The 24,302-nt window shown below is 36.3% G+C and overlaps 1 protein-coding gene across 2 annotated transcripts in view; it reads left to right on the plus strand.

The window, feature by feature from the left end:
* Nucleotides 1-24,302, plus strand: part of HSD17B4 (hydroxysteroid 17-beta dehydrogenase 4) — a 65,449-nt gene that overhangs the window by 36,138 nt on the left and 5,009 nt on the right. For both annotated transcript variants that reach the window (XM_063320195.1, XM_063320196.1), the window contains exons 18-22: nt 8,973-9,042; nt 12,402-12,508; nt 12,820-12,906; nt 15,349-15,438; nt 17,408-17,546. In XM_063320195.1, the coding sequence (XP_063176265.1) occupies nt 8,973-9,042; nt 12,402-12,508; nt 12,820-12,906; nt 15,349-15,438; nt 17,408-17,546 (493 nt within the window). The remainder of the gene's footprint in view (nt 1-8,972; nt 9,043-12,401; nt 12,509-12,819; nt 12,907-15,348; nt 15,439-17,407; nt 17,547-24,302) is intronic.

The raw sequence follows: 24,302 nt of genomic DNA on the forward strand, positions 1-24,302 counted from the left end.
TGGTGTAAGCTGCTTAAAGATGAAAAATAACCAGTTAAGAAAAATTTAGAAGTATCTGACCTTCTCAAAGTCTTTAAGGCTTAAAATTTGCATCCTGCTGAAGAAGGACATAAAATATTTCTACTGCGCGTGTTCATGAATATTTCTGTAAAGAACTAGGTGACATTTTTTCCATCTTGCCCTGTAGACATGTGCGTGTGCTGTAGTATTTTTCTAGCTTGTTCTCTGTTCTGTAACTTGAGCTGTACTTTACTAGATATGCTGCCATAAATCTTTTGAATAAAATGGACCTTCTGACAGAAGATCAAGAACTCTAGAGCGTGTTTGACTATTGGCCGTTTAGCAAGAAATGAATCATTCGATTTCAACCCTGTAGGGAATGTTTAATGTAGTTACAGAGCATCAGTATCATCAAGCTACTCTTGTCCTGCCAGTTTTTGAACCAGGGCCTTAAATTAATCAATCAAGCAGATTTTGCTGAATAGTTCCTAATGCAATTAAGAATCACAGGCAGTGAACGACTTGTATCTCTGCAGGGTTTTGTCTCAATAGAGTTTTCTTTTTACTCTGTTCCCAAATGTTTTGATTTCTTGGGAATTCATTTTCTGATGACACACAAAATAAGCTGCAGTGGGTATTTAAAGTGGATGAGATCCAAGTGATGCAGGTCACTTGAGGAAGGAAACAAACATGGAGTTGGGGGCATTCTGTGGGTGTTTTGTTTGTTTTTGTTTGTTTGTTTGTTTATGGAAAAACTCACAGCATTCTGATATTGTGCAGGTTGCCTCCCAAGAGATAAACTGTTCTCTATCTTCAAATATCAGAATTAATATTCAGAATACACAATGTTGAGACGATAAATAAACAGTATAACAGCAGCCCATAAAATGGCATTTTTCAAGAAGTCGTTTCAGTTTTAGTCTTCTGTGTTTCCTCCCACATTCTTCTGAGAGCTACCTGTCCTCTGTGTCATTATGGAAAAAGTAAAACAGTAACACGCAGAGTTTGCAGGACTTCGAAGTTTTTGTTAATGTCAGCTCATTTCAGTAAAATGTCTAATAATTTTAAGAGGTGATTACCAGCTGAAAAATTCTCTTTCCTTTTTGCTTGCAACATTATCATATATTTCACTAAAGCATCTTCCTACTGTAAATTCTGACTTTGTGTATTTGTTACGTACATTGATATGGAGAAATAGACGTGACAAAGAGGTAGAAAAGATAGATTTTGAAAAACATGGTGTCTCAGCCTACCATGCTTTGGAACCAGCTGTTGTACATGCAACTGTGCCCCCCTACAAGTCTCTGCAAAGCTGTGTCGTGTGACCTATCGATCACATGTGTATTCCTACCAGAGCTACTTTTCCATGCAACTTGGGTATCTCAAGCACGTGATACTTCAGCTCTGTGGTTTCCAGGGTCAGGAAAGTTGGGTGTCCTTGCTTTCAAAAATTTCTAAATTCCTTTTTAGAGCTGATGAAACTCAGACTGATATCTGTCTGCTGGAGGAACAGCTTTTTGATATCCTGTCATTTTTGAGTTGCTTTCATTTGGAAGACTACAATGATTTTTTTAAGTGTTGCAGAGTCTCTAAAAAGATAAAAATTCCAAATAAAGCTTGCTTTGTTTGTAGGCTTAGTCCCCTTTGTATGCAGTGCTTTGTGATATGATTTTCAGTCATGTAGGCATAAATTGGTGTGTTTATTCCCTCTCCTTCAAGAACTCCTTTCATGGGCAAAAAGAGAGCTCTAGGCATGACCTGAGATAGATAGCATAGTTTTCCTATGTTATTTGTTGCAAGAAGTTGTGTTCTGAGAAGAAGTAATGAGAGGAAAACAATCTTATGGTTAGTGATAGGTTGGAGCTGTAATTCTTCAAAAATGGATTTTCTTTGCTTTGTCCATAAAATTCCTATGGCCTGTGGGCAGCTGTTACCTAGATATCCCAAAGTACTCAGACATGGGTGTTGCTCCTTAATCAGTGTCCGATAGGAGAGAATGAGACGCTGGAATTTGGAAGATGAAATCTGGGAGTTGGACTAGCAGGAGGGTGTCTGAGCATCACAGGCTGAAATTGAAATTGATGGGGTCTCTCCTCTGAACTTGTACAGTGTACTTTGAAAATATGTTGCGCTTTGAAGAGTTAGGCCTTCAAATGTTAAATTGGGGAGCTGGAATTGGTTTCTGCTGCTGACAATTATGACCTTTTTTGCTGTGTTATAGTTTCTAGTCTATAAAGGAAGGATGTTTATAAATGTTTGAGGCATTTTCATTGTACAGAGAATGGTTAAAGGAGTGGTGTACAGCATCTGATGGTGATTTTTGAGAATGTGATACAGTGAGAAGCATAAAAAAACCCAACCCAAATACACAGCTTAGGGTATATAGTGGTTCTTTACTCATTCAGAAATTTTTAGAGAGATTCAGTAAATACACACCTAGACTAATCCGATAGGTTTTAAAATACACAACTGTGTAAAGTCTTCTGTTCCAGGTATACATCAGGCATTGACTGACAGGGTGTGAAGAAATCACTGCTTTTTAGTGGTTGGTTTGTTTGGTTGTATTTTTGGTTGTGTTTTTTTTTTTAATACAGTTCTTTTCTGTTTTCTCTGAAAGCGGAGTAAATATTTGGCACCTGCCATGTTTCCAGTAGTGTCATCAGCATGCTGTGACTTAAGACTGAGGAGTGTCCCTTCCCTACCTGAGTCATTCTTAGTCTTGCAGTCCTCCTGCTCATGCTGCTGTCCTCTAGCTACCTGAATTTAATTTTTCACTGTGTCAAGTTCAGCTAAAACTGCAGCTCTTTATGTAAATGGAAACAGTTGTGAAGACAATTATGCACAAATCCATCTTGTTGTAGAAGAGTGGACTTCAAAATAAAAACTTACTAAAAAGATCTTGGAAGGAGAGGTGCATGGGAAACATTTAAGAGCCTAATGAATTATTGAACTAAAACCTAATGTAAAATGTCCTCTGCCTGATGGTGTGATAAGACCCTTACAAGCTTCTGTGTAATTGGGATGTGTATGCTTACCTGTGGAAAGTCATCTTTTATTATACACAGATTTCATTTATGTTTTCATTTTAAACATCTGTAAATATTTGTGTGTGTTTTTAGAAACATATGCGTAGGTAGAATAAGTAATCATTAAAATTATATGGAAAAAGAAAGAAGTTGGTTATTTCCATCTTATGTTTGTTCCCTTGGGGAGATTTTATGCTTATTTTAAACAGATTAGAAGGAAAAAGTTATAGGAAGGCGAACATTTTGAGTTAAGGTCGTTTTTTGAATGAGTGCAATAAATCATGTGAGAGAGAAGGTGATGAAAACATGTGCATGGACGGGGAAAGTATGGTTGGAGGACAGAGGGGTCTTTTATGTCCTGCTCTGTAAAGATTGTAGTACAGCATTGCCTGAAAACATGTAAATTTAAATTAACTTCAGAGAATAGCACAAGACAGCCTCCTGAGAGCCTCAGATGATTTTTTTTTTTACTGTTTGTAGCATAAATAATTTGTTTCATGAGAAAATGAAGTGCTGCAGTACGTTCACAGATACAGAGAGCAGGCCAGGAAAAAAGTGCTTAACAACAAAGGATGATACAAGCAAAACAAAGAGATGTGAAGCCATTGCAAGGATTTGATAATGTTTTCTTAATTTGTCTAGAGATTCCAGTATGCAGAGATGATACTCTCAGAACCCTTGAAATTGTGTAGTGAGTGAGCATTCATAATAGTAATTACTTTAAAAGTTTGTTACAAGTTATGAGGCTGATTTCAAGACTTGTACACCCCCCCCCCCCCCCCCCCATGTTTATTCCTGTTGGGAAGATCAGAATGTAATTTTCTAATCATTGCGATTTTGAAAAATAGTTGAGGGCTTGGATTACACTAGCATTTTGTGTGGTAAGATGATAAAAGAAGAAAAGGTACTAGCCTGGTAGTTATTTTGTTTAAACAAGATGCTGTTTATTACCAAGAGTTTGTTTGCTCCCCTTATCTATGCATGTCCTAGTAAAGAATATAAAAATTGTTACTCCATTTAAAATTCCCCAAACCAAAGTGGTTTGTTCGTTTGACTAAGAGAGGCACTGTTAAAGGAAAGGCTTCTTGTAGATTTGACATTCTACTGAAAAGTGGCTAAAATTCTGTGAAGCTGGTGCCAAAACATATAAATTGATTTTAGATTTGAAAAATATGTGGCAGGGATAAACAGTAAAGACGTGAATAGTGTGGGGTGAGGAAGGAGAAAATACGTAGTGCTGTTTTATACCTATTCCTGTTTATATCTGTGTATGTGAAGGTGTTTTAATTGAACATTTTAGTAATTCTTATTCTTGAGGGAGTCAAAGGTATGTAAGGAATAAGGTGGGTTTGGATAGTCCAGACCACTGAGAACATATAATTGGAAACCTAAGGCAATCCAGGAAACTATATACTTGTATTTTTTAATTACAGTTTTGTTAAAAAGTGGAATCATGTGTGATCCAGATTTCCACAAAATATATTTAGGCATTGGAAACTATTATGAGCAACTTAAACTGCTGATTTTGTTTATTTTCACGTACGCCTACTTTGAGAAAAATGGTTATCTGGAGGAACAAATAAATCCTTTTATCTTTATTTGTGTTGGTTTCTACCAGTTGCACTTTCCTAATATCTCTCCTTACGCTTACAGAGATAATTAATTAAAAAAGGAGAAATGGCAAATGGGGATCTCAAATAGCCAAAGAGTAGCTACTTAATTTTAAGTACACTGAATTACTTAAGTACTGTGCTAAATTTGAGCCCTAAGCATCAGCACTGCCAGTTAAAATGGAAGCATTCATTATTCTTAATGTAAATTGAGCTCATTGAAATGTGTAGATGAGATTTGTGGCTTTTTAATTCATGAGATTGCTTGACTGCATGCTCTTACTTAAATAAGCTGTACATACATGTACACACACATATATACCCATGTACTTGTTAAGATAAGCTCTTGGGCAGAGCTCTTTTACTCCCTGGTTAGAAGGGAAAATATATGGATAGTTGGCTTCCTTTTTTGTTAGCTTTACCACTGACCTTTATTGCAGTCTGCAGGCAAGACTGAAAAATTGGCACAGACAGGTTGGATATCGCCTTTTCTTTTGTGGCCTGGCAGAACTCCTAAATTGCTAGGAAATGAGACTTGACAGTTTGTGTTATTAATTGGAGAACAATCTAACCATATTATGACTGACTTCAATCTAATGTCCCACATCAGTTGACTCTTGTCATCCTCCAAGGATGCATCCCTTTTTCTCTTTTTTTTTTTTTTTTTTTTTAATGCTATCACTCAAGACTTCAGGAAATGTCATTATTCGAGGAATATAGAAAGTAGAGCCAGCAAGGCTTTAAAACAACTCTCTCTCTCTTTTCATGTAGAATGTAATCTATATAATGAAGTAATACCAAAGACCGTGGTAAATGAAAAGCAGTTTGTTGGCAGACCTGACTTGGCTGCATTGAATCTGAAATAACCTTCTGCGTGACTGTTTTATTCAGTTCGGCCTGTATGTTTTCTAGGTGTGACTAGTGCCACTCTAGTTGTTGAAAGTACAAGAAGATAAGTGTCGTCTCCCATATTCATGTGTCAGACTTTTAGTTAAATACATTGATCACATTTAATTCTCTGAGCCTAATTATTTTCTAAATGCTACACTTATTTTGTTAACGAAGCACAAGTATTTTTTACTACAGTAATTTTGAAAAGCATTTGGTAGATTTATTGTCTCCCAAATAGTGCTTATTATCACCCCCAATAAATGGCTAGTTCTTATTACAGCTTTAGTAAGCAATAGTTGCTTTCAGCTTAGTTGAGATTTGAGCTTAAAACATAAATTTGTCGGTTTTATGCTACATAAATAGAATTTTCCAGTACTACAACTAAATGTTATTTAGTTTGAATTAAAATTTATTACAACAGCTCCTTAGTGAAAATAGCCTCCTGGCAGCTTTTGTAAAAATTTAAATTAATGGAAGAATGAAAGTGAGACCTTAGAATTTTAATTTAGTTAAAAAGTCATTTAATTATTTAATTTCATAATTTCATATCTGGCAACTTTTATTTTCTAGTTCTCAAGAGTGGCAATTTGCTGTTAGATTTTAGACTGTCTCGAAAGGAAACTTCAGTAATGAAGGGCGATACTCTACTTTGTAGAATTCTGTCAAGAGCAGCTCTCTTTAATTTGTCAGGTTTAATTTTTTTTTTTTAAAAAAGGAACTAAGGGTCTGTTCCTCTTCCTCACTAAAAGTCTCTTTCATAGTGTTATAACTTTGATATTGGTGGCATTAACGCCTTAGACAGGTCTTAGCAAAGAAGGTAGTGCTACATCGAGGTTGCTCATCTCTACCTTTCGACTATGAAAACACAGTTTAACAACTACTCAGGGGAAGAGTGGGAACAAGCGAAGACTTGGCAAGTCAGAAGAGCAGCATGTACCTGTTCTTCTCTGAACCCCTGCTGCTGTGGGGTTTTTATGTGTGTGATCGGGAGTGTGGTGGCACTTTTAGATCCACATTTTTCTTGTATTTGTGTGAGCATTGAGATAAGAGAGAACAATAAGTGAAGGGAGCAGGTCCTTGCCGTGGTTCGTAATTATTAGCCTGTTTCCAGCTGTCTCTTACCACTCATCACTTTAGTTCAGCTGCCTTAGTGGTGTAGTAGAGTGTAAATATTTACATTGAGTTTGCTTTCCTGTTCCACCCTCATCCAGCACTGTGTGTTTCACGACACACTCGTTGGGTGCCCCCTATAGAATTGCCTCCGTGGCGTAGGATCACTTGGCAGTCCATTTGGCTTTCTGTTTTGGACTTGATTGGGCTTGTAGATTGCTAGATTGCTAGCTGAAGAGTCCTGGCACTGGAGGATACTGCCTTCAGGAGATCTTGACTTTATGCTGCTCAGCAGGTGAGGTATTTTAGTGATTTCTACTTCTTGGTGATGCTATAAGATTAATTTCAGGTTATCTGTTCCTTCAGCCGAGTATATGCCCTCTCCTTTGTCCGTTTTGGAAGGTCAAACTCACACCCATCTGAATGGTAGTCTTACATTAATATAAGATTTCCAGTCTTTACTTTTTTCCTAAGAATTTATAGTATCAGTTAGAAGATAATTACAAAAAAAAAGTTACGATATGTTCTGGGCAAAAGTAGAATTACAGTTAGAAATTTCAGACCCTCGTATTGATACATCTTTTTTTTTTTTTTCGAAAGAAAAAGTGTTTCCAAAAGAGTAAAAACCAACATAAGCAGCCATGGAGAAGTATTAGCTTAGTAGTCACCTTTCTAAGGTTTGTGTGCTTAAGCTGTGGTGCAGTTTGGGATTTTCTTCTTGCCATTTTTAGTGCATGTATCCAGTTCTCACATACAAAAGCAGTGACAAGCTCTTCTACTTTCCACCATAACTGAGACTCAGAACAATTGCTGTATTGATGAAGGCTACCAGGACAATTAAGAGAGAACTAGAGCTTAGTGTGAAAGCTGTATATACTTGAAGAAATGGACCTGAATATTAAAAGATTAAAAATAAAACAAATGGATTAAAATGACAATATGAGTACAGAACCTCTTTAGTTACACAGTCCTTTGCATCATTTTTGATAGAAGAAATGGTGCTAGACACAGATCAGAAAATACTTCCTTTGGGGAATCTTCCCCCCCCCCCCTTCCTTTTGAGTAGTGTGTGAGCTTCTTTCCTCCAAATAGAGTTTAGTGCAGTTTTCCTTAATTTGGATAAACACATACGATTTTTTTAGGATCCCAGTCCAAAATGTTGGTAGAAAATGTTTAGTGATAAATGGTTCCCAAAAATGTGTTCAATTAAATTTTTTTTTTTTTAGTTTAAAAGCTCTTTTCAATTAAATTAATGTTCAATTTGTATATGCCATCATATAAAACTACTAAATTCTTGAAATCTTCACTAGTGTTAGTTAACGTGATGTACTGATTTTCTGTGTACTTTTGGGAATGTCATACTAGAGAGTGCTCCACAATCATTTAGTCACTGGATTTCTCTGGAATCTGATAACCAGGGGTAAGTTTTTAGTCCAGAAAGATGCACAAGTTGGCTGGTCACACCTGTCGTATTACGGACTACTGGCCACTCTACACATGCAGCAAATACAAGTTTTGATAATGAAAATGCTAAGGCAACACAAAGACAGAAAACTGAATACAGTAGCCATATTATTCATCACTTCTCAGGTTTATTCACATTCACAGTACATACAATACATTACATCCATATTTCTCTAGTTTTTGCTAGTGAAAGAGAATATTTAACACGAAGCAAGTCCTCTAGAAAGCTTGTTGTTGTACTTTGGGGTTTTTTTTGTTTGTTTTTAATATTGGGACCAGCTACCCATGAAGCTGCTAAGAGAGAAGAAGCTGAGAAGACAGAATTATGTTGCTCTAAAAAGGAAGGATAGGGATATTTCTGATCTCTGTGAGATTAATCAAATGTTGAGAAAGCATGGTAATGTTTTTAAACACACAAGTGTGTGTTTAAAAAAAGAAAAAGAATTTTTATATGTAATTTTTTTTTTTAAATTGTGGATGAATCTGTCATGGGAGACTTTAAAATTACACTTCAAGCTAATGAACCTGTGGACAAATTCTAGAAAATGCATTACTTTGCTGTTGTGAAATTTTAGTGAAGCTGGATCTGTATGTCAGCAGAGTAGGTTGTTTTTTCCTCCCATTAAGCAGTTGTGTTATTTTCTTATGTACCAAGACCACACACAGTTCTTGGCACATTTCCTGGAGCTTTGGCAGTTTGTTTGCGCAGTAACAATTTCTGTTTTACCAGTTTTTTTGTAGAGTATGTTATCCAAGGACTATTAAAATAGATTATGATAAATTTGTTAATCTGTGATAAGTTTTCGAGTGACTCCTGCTTGTTTCTCCCAAGCATAGCTAGCCTCCCACTTTTCTTTCTCTGTTTCTGCAGGCTGCCTTGTATCGCCTGAGTGGGGATTGGAATCCTTTACATGTTGATCCAACTTTTGCTGCTCTTGGAGGTGAGCTGAGGGATACCATTGTACTAATATTTGGGTGATGGATGACATAGATATATTTTTAATCTTCTTTTCACTTAGTCTGTAACATCTTTAACAAGGTGGAAGAAAGTGCTTTTTTTATTGCTTTTCTTAGAGTCACCGTTAGATGTCTCCAAAGTTCTGTGTGACGCTTCGCTTTAAAGCATTGCTTCTTGTAACTAGGAATGCAGAATGATGCTTGAACTCTACCTACAATGGAAACTGCCTCCTAGCCCGTTTTGCTTTGAGAAATTATTTGTTGCCATTACCCCATCTTTACAATCTCTGTTTCATATGCAGAAATAATTGACTATCAAAAGCTTCAGAAGGAATTCCATAAATTCTTTGATAGGTAATCCTTTCCATCTAAATTTTGAGATTATATTGGTTTTGGTGGAATTCTTCATGCTTCTGTGTAGCCTTCTCAATCCCAATGAATCTCAGGAGGGCAGGAGGGAGGGAGTTTGTCACCTCTTGCTAGTGCAGTAGCTTTTCATTTATGTAACGTTACATGCCAAAGCATCAGACCATAGGCTGCATTAACTGATTCTTGCCGAGATGTTATTATTAAAGAAGGGTCTTTTTACTTAAATTTATGTTGTAAAGGTATTTTTTGGAGTTATTTTCAGGCCTTACTAGTAGTATCGTTTGATTAATCCAGGCAGACAGCAATCTGATTTACTTCAGAAATTTTCTTGAATATGTATGCTGTCATCATAAACTTTACATGAAAATGCTTGTCCTTGTTTGAGGTCTGTAATAATTGATATGCAGTTTTCCAGTGACTTCCTTCTTGTATAGAAGTATCACTGTATGGGTGCTTACCAAGATAAATAGAGCAGAGCTATGCTTCTTTCCTCAGATCTCACTTAACATATTTCCACAAATCGTCTCCTTTCGTAAATACATACTAATTGTTTGGTTAACTCTGTTTTGTATAATTTTATGTAAATTTGTGTTAATAAATAATGATAATCAAATACCAGCATCCATAAAGAGATTTGCACAGTTTATTAAACCATTCTGTTTGTTCAGCTGATGATTTTGGATAAAGATTTAGATAGAATCACCCAATTACTATTGGAGATGCTGGAGGAGAAAAATACATGTTTATAATTGAAACCCCAGTGTTTAAAATAATGATGATAACCCTATAAAAACCTTACAAAAGAAGAGGAGTAGTAATCTTTGACTTGCTCACATGAAGAGGACTGTTGCTTAGACACAGTCGAAAATGAAATTAACTCTGTAGATGAGGTAGTCTCTTTGTCTGAACAGAAAACTGCCACACAGGATTTTGGAACTGTGGCAGTCTCCTACTCAAATACCTATGCTAAATGTAGGCTCAAACAAAGAGGAAGATGACTGTAGATATATTCTACAAGTCTTTTTTCTAGTTATACAAAAGCTGTTTTCTTTGGGCATATTCACACACCTTCTTCTCTTTAATCGCTGTAAATGTTGTCTTTGACTGGCTCTCACCAGTGTGCACTGGATGGAAGCATTCAGGATCATGCGCTCAGAGCGTTCCAGGATTATTGTTAAGCCTTCCTGTGGGTGATGTTACAGAGGAGATATGCTACATGAAAACACTTGTTTATATTCTTGAGCCTTTATTCCTGTAGCTTATGAGTATTTCCAAGATATTAGAAAATGAAAGCAACATTTTCTTTTTTTTTGGTGTTTTCATTTTAGTCTAGATAACAAAGTAACTTGGTTGCCTTCTGGATTTTTCTTTGCGTACGCATTAGTTTTTTAAAGAAAATACTAGGGAGAATATATATTTGTCTTTTCCTTAGTTCTGAAAATAGTGGTGGTTTTTGGTTCTTGCGTGGTGAATTGAGCTAAGCTTTTAAAGAGCTAAATGTCACTATAACATTCTGTATGAGAGATACTGAATACTGGTATTTTTACAATAATGCCAGTAATCTGTTTTAAAATTGACTGCATGGTGTCTTTGTACTTTCAGAAACATTCTGTGTGCAGTGTACAAAAAAGAGTGCTACTAAAAGTGCATATTCAAATATTTTACAGGAAAGAAATGTCAGAATGGAATACTTATGGCAAGAAAACAGACTCATGTTCCTTTTAGCCAGTCCTTCTGTCACATCTCCTCTCCTACCCTAAAGAGTCAAAAGTTCTGTTTCTCATCCTTACTCCTGATAGCCTTGTCTTCCCTTTGGGCCACGTCTGAGAATTCCCATCTTTCCCAGCATTGAGTCCTAGTGGGTTTTTTGTCTCTGTCTTGAAGGTGGTATCTTCTAATTCTCTGCAGGCTAGTCTTTCTCCTGTCACCTCTTTTTTGTTTGGTAGGTTTTGCTTTTGCTTTTTTCTCCCAGCTGTTGTTCTGAGGAACAACTTTTCATGCTGTGTAGATGCTATGATGAGTTGTTTAGAGCTTGGGAAAAACAGACTCTGGCAGCTGAGAGTGGCAGATGAGTTCCAGGCAAAGCAACTGGTTTCGGAGCTGCAGACCTGTCTCGAATCCATGGGCTGTTGCAAGCGTGATCAATTACTGTTCACATGCCCTGTCAGGAAGAGCAACCTGTTAAGGGATCAGAACACACTCAGTACAAGCAGCATCTTTAAAACTTAACTGTTGCACTTTAGTAAATGTGAGGTCAGTTTCTAAAGGTTTATTTTGACAGACTGACAGGACTGGAGAAAGATTCAGCACTAATACAAAGATTATCGTCTGCCAAGGTTCAGCTCCTGCTCCAAAGCATAAAAGTGCAAGGAAACTTGACCAAAAGTGTCAGTGTAAACTGAACACTGGGTTGTTCTTTTTTTTCTCTGTTTTGTTAGATGTGTTCAAAATGCCTGAAATCTTTTCAGGGTTTTTTCCACTTCTAAATAAAGAAAAGTTAATCCTGAAGCTTGAACTATATTTGGAAACTTTTGGCAACCCTGAATAGAAATTAAAAGTGTGAAGCATCAAATAATCTTAGTATCACCACTTCTTAATGATTACAATACCTCTTGCCCTTGATATGCATTCTTCCATGTAACTGTCTATCTGGTGTGCCTATACACGTATGCTAAAACAGCCAATCTCCTTATTTTACATTTTGTCACCTCTACAGGCAGGGAATAAGAGTCTTACAATAGCATAGGCAGTGTTGGAGTGCCAGTTCTGAGTGAGCACTTTCCCCTGCCTCAAAGTAGAGGAAGCAATAAATGGTAACAGACACCTTTTCAGTGAGATAAATTAGGTTAAAAAGGACTAAGAACGTTATTGGAGGAAAATACTATGAATAAAATATAGATATTTGTTTGTACAAATACGAAATACATGCAGACTCCTAATATTACAAATGCTAAAATGTTACTTTTTAAAATAGGATTTAAGAAGCCTATACTTCATGGACTATGCTCTTTTGGGTTTGCTGCTAGAAACGTTTTGAAGCAGTTTGCAAATAATGATGTGAACAGATTCAAGGCGATCAAGGTCTGTGTGTTCATTCTTTGCATTTAATTTTTTTGATTTTTCTGGTTTTAGTGACAAAAAGTTCTTTAGGGTGGGAAGAGGCTTTTGCACTGTCTTAACTGCCACGATTGCATTACTTATTGCTGCATGCATTTTAATGCCTCGATCTGTACATTTACTTAAATATTTAGGCTTTCTACATTGCAAGTTGACTGATTTTTCTCTTTGCTTTTTCTCATTTCAGTAAAGCTTCTGTTTTTAAGCTTTGTGTGTACATATGACAGATCTGTTCACAACCTCACTTTTTTTACTCTTTTTTTTTTTTTCCTTAGGTTCGCTTTGCAAAACCAGTCTTTCCGGGACAAACTTTACAAACAGAAATGTGGAAGGAGGGAAATAGAATCCATTTTCAAACTAAGGTCAGAACATACTCACCATTGTGGGCTTCAGAGAAAGATGTGTTTGTTAAAAGACTGGGGGTATGAGGGGAAGCAAAAAAAGTGATGCATCAAGCACACCATTGAAGAAGGTTTTGTAAAGAAATTAAGTGAATAGAATGAAGTATTCATACTTATTTTATGGTGTCACTAAGTTCCTATAAAAATACCATAAAAATAAATATAGAAATAAAATATAAAATTAAAAGTAGTTGTAGGACTTAATACACTCCTTATATTAAACAATGTGAGAACTCATTTTACTGTATTGCGTTTTCTGTTTGTCTGCTGTAGAAGAGCAAAAAGCAGCCATTCTTAGGTCAGCATAGTTTGTACTTGTTTTCTGCAGTTATTCATAAACTTGTGTATGCATCTTTTTTTAACATTTGTGTCTCTTAAATGAACTCCTGACAGTGTATGCAGGTAGACTTCTACAAATTTAGCTTAAATTGAGGTAAACTTAAGTTGTATCTACTCAGAACAACTTACTTAAACATAGAAGTTCATAGCAGTTGGACATAGTAACTACAATACAACAGAGTTTACACTTTAGAAATTCAGTTTTTGCATTATTCTCTTCTCTTTGGTGTTGCTGTTAGCATTTTGTGTGGGTATCCACTTGGTGGATGCTTACTGGAAGCTAACAGTAAAATACCTCATGTAGAGGCTAAAAGTAAATTCTCATGACTTCTGTTGTAGCATCCTATGACACTGTCACTTTCTTAACCTATGATTTGCTACTGGTATTTGTTGATGTGTGTGCAATTTACATTGCTTCGGCTGGCCAAAGTTTTGCCACCCTGTCTCTGTAAAAATGTAGCCAGCTGTTGATTAGTGAGTACAGCAGCAGGGACAGTTGCAGCTGCAGAGAGGACTGCAGGCAAAACCAAATGAGGAGAGTCATCATAAGGACATGGGATTGCTGTTTCCATAGGAATACAGCTTGGTGGAATAAATGTTGACTGAAGGAGGTAAAATTTGTTTGCAGACCTCATGAGTGTTAGCGGCTAGAGAATTTCAGAATGATAAAAACATTGAGGGTACTATGTATGAACACTCCATCTTTGGTTACTAGTAGTAAACAAGACTGACTGGTGCCTCAAATGAGTTTTGCAGATTACTATGTTTATGCGTAGCTATATTTGAAAGGTACTACCACCCAGTCCTGACAGAATTTCTAAATGTCAGGTATTTACTTTTGAGGGTTTGCATATACAGTGTAAATTAACAGAATTCATTATACGCTTCCAAGCTCTTTGGAATATGTAAATGAAGGGGGGTGTTTTGTTTTGTTTAAAGGCTGGATTTGTTATTAGGCTTGGTTTAGTCATTGCTAATGCATAGAGTTTCGGGGGATTTTGCAACAGGTTGTTTTGGGTTTTTTTCCTCAAGTGTGGAGTAACTTATTTTGGAGAGAAATTACAAAGTTTAACAGCATTATAGAAAACCGTCTTGTTTCAACGGTTATGAATTGTGCAGAATTCTGTTTCTTATTGTATGTTGGATGAGTTTGAAGTACAACCATCTTTGTACTAGTAATAAACTCTGGTTAAATCAAACTAAAACTAGTTAAATGCGGTTTAAATCCATTTTCAGCATTGTCTGAAGTGCAGTGGCAGTAGGTGACAAGCTGTTAGGTATCATTTGAGTAATCATTATTATGTAGTCTTCCTGTATTAATTTCACCTGTGCAATAAGCTAGGCTGTGATACTGGGTATTCCTCTGCTTTGGCTATTCATCATATAATTCTCTATATGCATTGTCAGTGAATCATTTTGCCGTCTTCTGTTTGCTTCCGTAAGTCAGAACGGTTTGTCAGATGCCTTAGAGACAATGCCAAATGAAACCCACTTTCTTCTCTGACTTAACTATTTCAAAAAATTAAAACAGAAGGCAATTCAGGTATTTGCAGTCTTTGCTCTTGTAACGTTTCTGGTTTTACAATGCTTAAAAATTGTTTCTAGTGCAAGTTGCAGTGTAAGGCACCTAGAGATAGTGAAACTGTCTAGGTGAACTGTTGACAACTGCATACCTACCTTAAGGAAAAACATTTTAGAACAATATCTTTCTCAGAACTATTTATGAAGTAGCGTTAACAGTAACTTATAACACTGGAGGTAAATTTTCAGATAAATAAGGTTTTCTACGATTTTGTGAACAGAAAACCAGCAAAATATTTTGGTATGATTTTTCAAGAAGCAAATACTTATTTTGTTTGAAGAACTGTTTGCAAAGCACAGTATACTAACCTGCCTCAACACTACAATGCATTTATGGGGTGGTTTTTTCACTCTGGAACTTTTATGTTTTCTCTTTTCTTTGTCTCTGACTTTTAAAATGTAAGGAAGATTCCTTGGTTGCCCTTCTGTTGTGACTTTTTTGGATTACTTTACCTCTGTAATGCAATTTTTCCCCCACCACAGGTCAAAGAGACTGGAGAAGTGGCTATTGCAGGGGGCTATGTGGATATAGTACCAGCCTTGGATAAGCCTTCTGCTCGGGAGCCTGTGAAGGTAGGGGGAAGCAATAGAAGTCTTAACTTGCAAAGCAGCATATTTAGGCTTTATTTTTGCAGAAAACATGGCAAAAATACTTACATCACTTACCAGTCTTATTTGCAGTACTTGGGTGAATATTTGAATTCAGAGATGCGAATACACACTTTGTTTAAGATACAGAGGTTCATGGATCTATTTGAGGCAAAAAATACAGGCGTTTTAAGATATGCAGGATGGCTTATGAAGGTTGAAGTGCTTGATGCCAATTGAAGTGTTAGGATAAGCATCACACTATATGTTACAAAATACGTGAGGTGTGCACCAGTAAGGGTCACAAGTTTTGAGCACTTGCCATAATTTAAGGTTGGAATTAGTCCCTTTAATTTGATGCTGTACCTGTAAAAGTAGAGGAGTTTTGTTATTTTTTAGATATGGAGATCAAACTCAATGTAAGTTGTAAAATCACGTGACTTCAGAGAGAAGTCTTCAGAGACTTCAGAGAGACATGGGGAGAGTGGCAGGAAGGCATTGGGAGAACAGAACAAATGAAAATGAGATAGTGTACTCGTAGGAAAGAACAGATATGTCATTGAATCATTTTGAAAGAAGGGTCTAATGGTTGTTTGTGCGTGTGCTTAGACCTAACACACAATATGCACTTTATACTATATATATTTTAAAAAATCCTCTGCATGCATGCATTAAGCCTTGGGTACTCGACTTGCCACAAAAGACAGAATTGTACATGCAATGCAAAGGATGTCCTGGCTCCTTAATGTGGTCTAAAACACATGGGTGCACAGTCCATTGCCAAAATAAACTATATGTTTTTTTGCCCCTATTGATTCCTGCCCATGAAGGATGAAACATTAATGCATTGAAGTTTATGAAGTACTGAGAAAGTGACATTCGTATAAAGCTTGTGATATATTCCTGGAATCTGTTTCTTTTTGCTGGTTGTGTTTAGTCCTCTGACGTTCTGAACTGTTGCCAAATCTGCATTTGAAGTTCAAACACATAAGCGTTAGAACTTTTCAGTGAAATAATTCTAGAGATTTATTTTTTTTTAACATGGGCAGAACAGGTATTTTTCTTTAAGCTTATTCTGAGAAATTAAGGAGCTTTGGCAGAAGTTTGCCGACAGAGGCAGACATCCACCAGAAGAAACTACCCTGAGTGAGTGATTGGCAAATTTAGATGTCATCAGTAACTGTTATGTAATGGAAAATGTTAGTCTTAACCAAAGAGGTGACAAGATAGCAGTGTGAAGAGTATTTCATTCTGGTGTACAGGTAGGTATGGCAGAAAAACTAAAGCTATGAGAGCTTCTTTGCTCCCATTCTAGTCAGATGAAAAATGTCACTGGAGGAGCTTCTTAAAGTGCAGCATTTTATCCAGTACAAGTATTTATTAAAGAAAGACAAAGGTTTGCAAATTAATACGTGTTTGGAAAAGTTGAAGTATAAAGGTATAAAAAAGTATAAAAGTAGCCAATCCCACTCTTAAATGATAAACACTGGACTTCTGACTGTGTTCGTAGTGCAGTGTATTTTGAACATCTTCCATGTCGTGTTAATGTAATGTACTGGTAAAAACATTTTCGTGTTCTAAAAACTAACATACCATTCACCATGGAAAAAGTGGCAATGGGCATCCTCTGAAGGGAATAAAGGTCAATTAAGAAGCCCTTAGAGCCCTAATTATGATACATATCTTAAGTTGTAGTGATAAATGACAAAAAATGCAAAAGTAAGATTTGAAATAATTCTTAAGGAAGAGGCCATGAAGCATTTTCTGCTTGAATGTACTTAATGCTGACAGTTGTTAGAGATGGTTGGTTGTGGTGGAAGAAAACTCAGTTGCATTTAATAATTCTGCGATAGAGACTTTCCTAGACACAGTGATTGAACTAATAGACATATTTAGTACATCTTTAACAGAGTTTCAACTTTAAATTCTTCATGCTCGTTCTCTTTTTTTTAAGACTGCAGGCCTGCAGAGTGACCTTGTGTTTGAAGAAATTGGTCGTCGTGTAAAAACACTTGGAAATGAATTGGTAAAGAAAGTAAATGCCGTATTCCAATGGGACATCACTAAAGATGGAAAAACAGCAATGCAGTGGAGTAAGTTGTAGCTTTCATATAATGCCCTGATACATTTTTTTTAAATGAAGATTAATTGTACTTACTCTAATTGAACTGATATCTTGAAAATAAGCATAACGTACTAGATGAATATTCACTGGGACGTAAAAATCTGAATGCATACTGAATGCACAAGTGACAAGGAGGTCAGAAAAAGTTTCATAATGGCAGTTATGGAACATGCTTCTGTGACTTGTCTAGTCAGATGTAAGCATAGGCAAATCATCCTCTAGAACTTCAGTGCATTTCTATTTACATTTTCCAGAATGGATCACCACTACATTTAGAAAAGTAGTCTAAATTAACCTACTAGGAGCTCTGTGTTCCAGTGTACAGCTGGCAATGTTTATGCTAACTAATCTAAATCAAATAAGTATTTATTTCTACTGCATTGTTCTTGTCACTTCAATGAAAATATACTCCAATTTGTTTCCATTCATATTTTCTGAGAGCAAGGTTTAAAGAAGGTATAATGATGCTTACCCACCCTTTAAGCATGGGACTGGGTTGATGAAGAGAGGCTAAAGCCTGTGATAGCAATGGGTCAGAGGGGAAGCGTTTCCTGGTAAGGTGGATTATACAAGTATGTGAAATGGTCTGATGGGGGCAAAACTACTTCCTGAAAAAACTTCTCTTCTTAAATTCTCTTGTAGTCAGTTTGTAAGGACATGTATTTTTGCAAAAAGCAGTCCAATTTTAGTAATTTGATTTATTTAATTTTCTTTAGAGTTATTCGAGTTTTTTTTGCTGAGGTGTCCTAAATTGTCTATTAGTAGAATTTAAAGTTTTTTCCAAACGGATAAACCGTAGTCAGGTTATAACTTCCAGGCCTTTGCTATTTTGTGGAGACACCAAGTCTTGGGATCAAGTCTGTCACTTAGACTGCTTAATTTTGATTGGTTTCAATGGTTCGATCCAGTCAGAACAATTTTTGGGGAGATACAGATGAGGTGGGCTGCCCTTTGATAGGCTGAGGGGGAGAGACTGACATGTTGGTAGGTCAGATCAGGTCTGCATTGTGCTTTGTCCCATAGACTGTGACTTTTTTTTACTATTGTTAAGTCTTTGCAATGTCTGTTCTCAATAAAAGGTTATTGTGTTTAAGAAACTGCTCTTCCTTTTACAGAGTGGTTTAGAAACCTATCACTTCGCTTTCTCTTTTCCTAATGCTAATCAGCAGAGATTCTGAGTACCCAGACTGCTGTTAAGTTTCAGGAAAAATATTATATGTATATTGATCAAGATAGTTCTGTTCTGCCTGTACTGCCTTTTAAGCAACTTTTGGGGGATAAGGAGTGATTTTTACTTAGATAGCAGTTAATCAATATATTGAATATACCTGTGTAGATTATGCAGGTTGAGTACCTATACATCAAAATGAGAGGGGGATAAATATTGCATAGTTCAACTCAGATCTGTCTTAAAACTCATTGCTGCTCTTAATCATTCCTACCATCTGCAGTTTTCTTTTACCCTCAGTAATTTAAATGATGGGCATGCTTAGAACCTGGACAGAAGGCTTATGAAGTCTTTTCTGTGTTCTTGCTTACATTTTGAGAAGATGTATTACAAGTGCGTAGATTGAACTCCAAAACACTTAAAGTGGATACTTGTGTTTGTTAGAGAAACCCCCTGTACACTACATCAGTCATATCTATTGTTTTGTGTGTAACTAAACGTAGTATAAGAGATGGTCATGTTTATAATAACCTGAAAACTATCTTCGAGATTATTTATTGTTGTCTTTAATTTTGAAACTGCTCTGTTTGTCACCTAAACTCAGTATTATATGTGCTCAAAGAATGGAGGGACAAATCAATGGAAGAAAAATCTGATGAGGAATGTTCAAGACATGAATAAAATTTGTCTCTGAGAAAGACCTTAAGATGCAAATTGGCCTGACCTGCCTCATGAGACAAAGTTTTATTAGAGGGGAAACAGGTGGATGTTTTTGCCCTTGTATCCAGAGAGAAAGAGAGTACTTGTGCTCTGAGTAAATCAAGGGTCAGCCTTTTCTGTTTTTCAAACAAAGCTTGTCCTCTCTTCTGTTTCCTACTGAAGCAGTGGGAGGAAAGTAGTGCCTTCTTCCAATGCTTATTTCCCTACCTAAAAGGGATTAAACAGACATAACTTTTCTTTGTCGTGTTCCCTCTGCTTCTGTTGCAATGAACAATATCTGTACTTTTTTACGAATTTGGAACTACTTAAAGCTCCCTGTGGGATGTAGTGTGGTGGTAATCTAGGATGGTAATCTAGTATTTTAAACATTTCCTGTTGCTGACTACTATTAGGAGCTTAAATGAAACATTTCCAAAAACCAGAAGGTTTCTGACAGATCTTTATATGGTCATTACCAAGACTTTTGTAATGCCCATGAATGATAACAGCGAACTTAGAATAGTATTCGAGTCAATAAATGACATTGTCAGTGTTACATATTCTATATAGATATAGATATATATAGATATATATATATATATGACTCGAATACTTGGCTTTTTCTGTTGTTAATAGAATGGAAGCTTCTGTACATAATGAGAAATTTTAGCCTTTGACAAATTAATTTTTTACTTTAAAAACTGAGGATGGTAGTAAGATGTTACCATTGATATAGCTTGAATTTAATTATGTGTCACTATTTTGACTGGTTTAAAACCTGCTTCAGACTTCAATGTTAGTCAAATATGCCAGTAGAATTGCACTTCTTTACACTACATTTAAATTTGACCCACTGGTTATTAATTCATCTTCTGTGTACAGTAACTTAAAATCAGATTTGTAAATGCTATGCTGTTAGATTATAACAATTTTGAATTCTCTTTATCTCTTAAAATAAAATTTCTGTTTTGAGAGCTAGATCCCATAATGTACATAGCTACAATAAAGCAAAGAGGAAAATATGACATTAAAATTAATTTAGAATTCGGTTCCTGTGAATAAATATTGCATACTCCTTCAATTTATGGTCAATATTCTTGGCGTGGTATCCCTGAAACAACTGAAATGTGAGGAGGTAGATTATTTTGGGACAGGTATTTTTTGTTTTGTTTTAAGCCTTGAGTTGATGCTAATTGTTTCATTATCTATCTTCTTTTTAGGTGTCTCATTCTAAGGGCCTCCCAGGCCTTTACAGGCAGTGTTTGTGGTTCTGTTGAGCTTCTGTTGAGCTACTTGCTAGGCCTTTTTCCCTTAATAAATTTGTTACGTGGTTGTGCTAGCTTGTCTCTTAAATTTTTTTACTTTTGTCACTTTGGCACAGCTTTGTGCCGTTGTGAAAACTGCAGCAATTGACAGCACTAGAAACAATCCAGGCCCAGCAGCGCGTTGCTGTCTTATTCAATGATTGTAGCTCCAGCATCTGCTAATGTCCTGGAGGCTCTTAAGATCTGGGAAGGAAGCAAATGAGAGAAAGCAGCGGTATTAAGAACCGCTGTGAAATTTGCCCTCATGTACGCAGTCGTTCTGGTGTTTTCCAAACTTTGAGGAACCAAGTTTTTGAAAAATTTTGTATTATTTTTAGTGTTTTATTTCAATTGCAACTGTAACCATTTGATCTCTATTCTTTGCAGTAAGCCAGGATTTTTGTTTATTACTTTAAATGAATTGGGATTTGTGAATTGGATTTAGCGTTTGTTGCTAGAGAGACACTTCTTACGGTAGCACTAATATTATTAGTAATACTAGGCTGTTTAATTAGTGATGACCTTTACTTTTATGTAATTCTGTGTGGATGGTATGAAGCCATGGGGAGGTGTAGAACTATTGATCTTGCACTCAGCATGTGAAATTTTGGACAGCTCTTTCGCTGTCCAAACAACGCTGAACTGTAGCCACTGACAACTGGTCTTAATTAGTGGTATGTCTTTACAGAAGGAAGCTGTTCTAATTAAAAAGGATGCTGAAAATCCTTTTAAGAAGATAAAGCAATACGGATTTTGGCAGTATGAAAACCTGAGGAATAAGCTTAGCGGAACTGGAGCTATCTTTTTTTTTTTAAACAAAATTCTTAATTCAGATCCCCCAGCTTTGGCTTCTCCATTTGGCTTCACTACCTGAAGCATGCTTTGCACTCTCCTGCATATTTATTACTGTACAACAATTGCCTTTGTTTCCAATGGTTATAAAATATTTATCTTAGAGTTAATCTATTTCATTACAACTTCTCTTTCCATAGAGAAAACACATTGCCATTGAGATTTGTTAGCTGATAGTTAATGGCTGCCTAGAACAGTACTCAGAAGCATTTACCCATCTGTTGCTTTTCATCATGCTTCTGAAGGCACTGCTGAAGGCAGAACATACTTTTGTCCCTTTTCCATTCTCAGAAGAATAAAACTTTGTTGGGAGAACTGGGGAGAAATCATTACATGCAGTTGATCGTGAGCATCTGACAAATTAGGGCAAAACTGCTTAATAATTTATGATGCAATATGACTTGAGGTAATGAAGAGTGGGTGACACTTTTTCTCATTTGCATTGAGGATGGGTCTTGTATTGCAGTTACCTTTTGTAAAGGAGAAAAAATACCCAATCAAAACAAAACAAAAAAAAAAGTCTGACCCCTTAACATTTCTCCTCTAGAAATGGTAAGGCACTCTTTGAAGGCAAAACAAAACCTGTGCCCCAAATCTTAGATTTTTAGGCTGTTTGGCTACCTGCTACATGATGGCAATGTCTAATGTTTTAGCCTGTGTGTATATATATGATTTTTTTTACCTTTTTATTATGTCTCTGACAACCGGATTATATGAACAATAATGATTCATAGATATTTAATTACTGTAATATAACACTAACATACACAAGTAAAAACTAAAATTTGAAGGATAACTGCTGTTTTATCCACTGAAACTGCTTGATTCTGCTTTTCTGCCAGGCGTGTAATAGTGAAATTTTACATATTTAAGAAGCTAGTTGATTTTTAAAAGGGACTTCAGCTTTAAGTTTAGTTTGCCTTGCTACACGCAGTATTGAGGAGTACCACAGCCGTGTTTCAAACTTCTGTTTTTGTCTGGAGTGGATCAGCCATGTGAGTGCCTCACAGAAGAGCTGTATCTGTATCGGCCATGGAGGGCTACACATTCTTAGGAGCAAAGAACACCAGGGACACCTTTAGGCTACTCATCTGTTACTGCTAGCAGTGGAGCGGCACTGGCATTGCGTGAGGTAGTTGCCTGGCAGCTGCCCAGGGCACCAGCCAGCTGAGCACTGACATAGCTATGCCAGTACCAAGTTGTTGTCAAGCTGGTTGCTGCAATCATAGTGCAGCGTGCAAGCTGCGGTGACGAGATGGTAGCTATAACCATAGAGACATGTATCCACGACATATGTGTAGAAGATACATATAGGACACTTGCATCAAGACTGTTTCCTGCTACAGCAGACAGCCATGTTTATATAGCTTTCGCTCATAAAGTTGGATTTTACAAGAAGGCACCCTCTCTGTTCGTTTTGGAAAGCTAAAATGCTCTGATGATTGGAATCTGATCTGGTATTTGGCTCTTCTTTCATTGCTAGTTTATATCCATTTGTCCATGTGCTAGTGCTGTAGTTTAGTCTCACTTGTCATCTGAATACTCTAAGCTAGGTGTGCATCAGGAGGCAAGAAAAATTATGGTCTATGTTTGTAATCCTTTTTTCTTTTTTATTGTTCTTCCCCTGAAAAAAAATAAACGAGCAAGTTTTCTGGGTAGTTTTCCATTCTCTATAAGGATGGGAGTTCCTTTCCCCTCTCTAAAATACCAACATACAGTATATCTAGGATCACTCTTTCTCCATTGTGGTTTACTAGAATTCACCCACTAGGGCTTATGTATCAAGTTTTGGGATTTCATTTCTTCCTGCTAGTTCCTTTGGGGTTTTGTGTGGCTTGCTTTTTTTTTTTTTTTGACTGCTTGCATTAGAGATGTCATAACTCATTTATGCTAAAGCTTAAAAAAAGGAGTGGGTCAAGTGATAGTAGAAGGTCGTTTACGCTTTTGTGAAAAAGACAATATTTGTTGTCACAGAGCTCTTCTCTTTTGTGGCTGCTCTGTTTGTTTGTTGTTTTTTTTTCTCTTTTTTTCTTCTTCTTAGCAAAAATCTTAATGCTCTTTAAGAAGAATAAGGAGGAATTGGAAATGATATTTTCATATTTTTGGGAATCTAACATATTAGATTGGTCCCTTTTTTTTTAGGATTTCTAATGAGTTTTAATTTGAGATGAGTTAAGGATTTAATGTGATTAAACATAACAGTTTTGCCCATGGTACCATGATTATGCAATGTTTCCAGGCATATTTGTGCTTTGAGAGCTTACAATTAATTATAGATGTGGATTGATAAGCAATGCTCTTGAGATTTGTATAGGAAGTGGAGAAAGAGATTGGGGATTGTAATGATGTTAAGTATGTACTATGTTCAAGATTAAAATCTAGGAGTTGCTAGAACTTGCCTGAGTCACTATACCTTTTTAATTTGAACTTTTTGTCATCTAAACTTTACACTGCTGAGATTGATGGGTGAGTATTATCAATGAGATATGTCAAAACTGCTTTTTCAGCCAGCGCTTAGTAGAGAAAGAGAAGAAGAGTGTCTGTTGTTTCTTGGGAGTTATGTCACCATCTGGGTTCCCTTCTGGAACAGTCTGGGAATGGGAGGGACAGACAAAACAATTAATGCATGCAAAATGAAGCACAAGAAGGGACTTATGCTCTTTTGATTTCTAAGGTCCAGAAGTAATTAAAAAAAAAAAGA

Source organism: Chroicocephalus ridibundus, chromosome Z (assembly GCF_963924245.1).
Source record: "Chroicocephalus ridibundus chromosome Z, bChrRid1.1, whole genome shotgun sequence".
Taxonomy (NCBI): domain Eukaryota; kingdom Metazoa; phylum Chordata; class Aves; order Charadriiformes; family Laridae; genus Chroicocephalus; species Chroicocephalus ridibundus.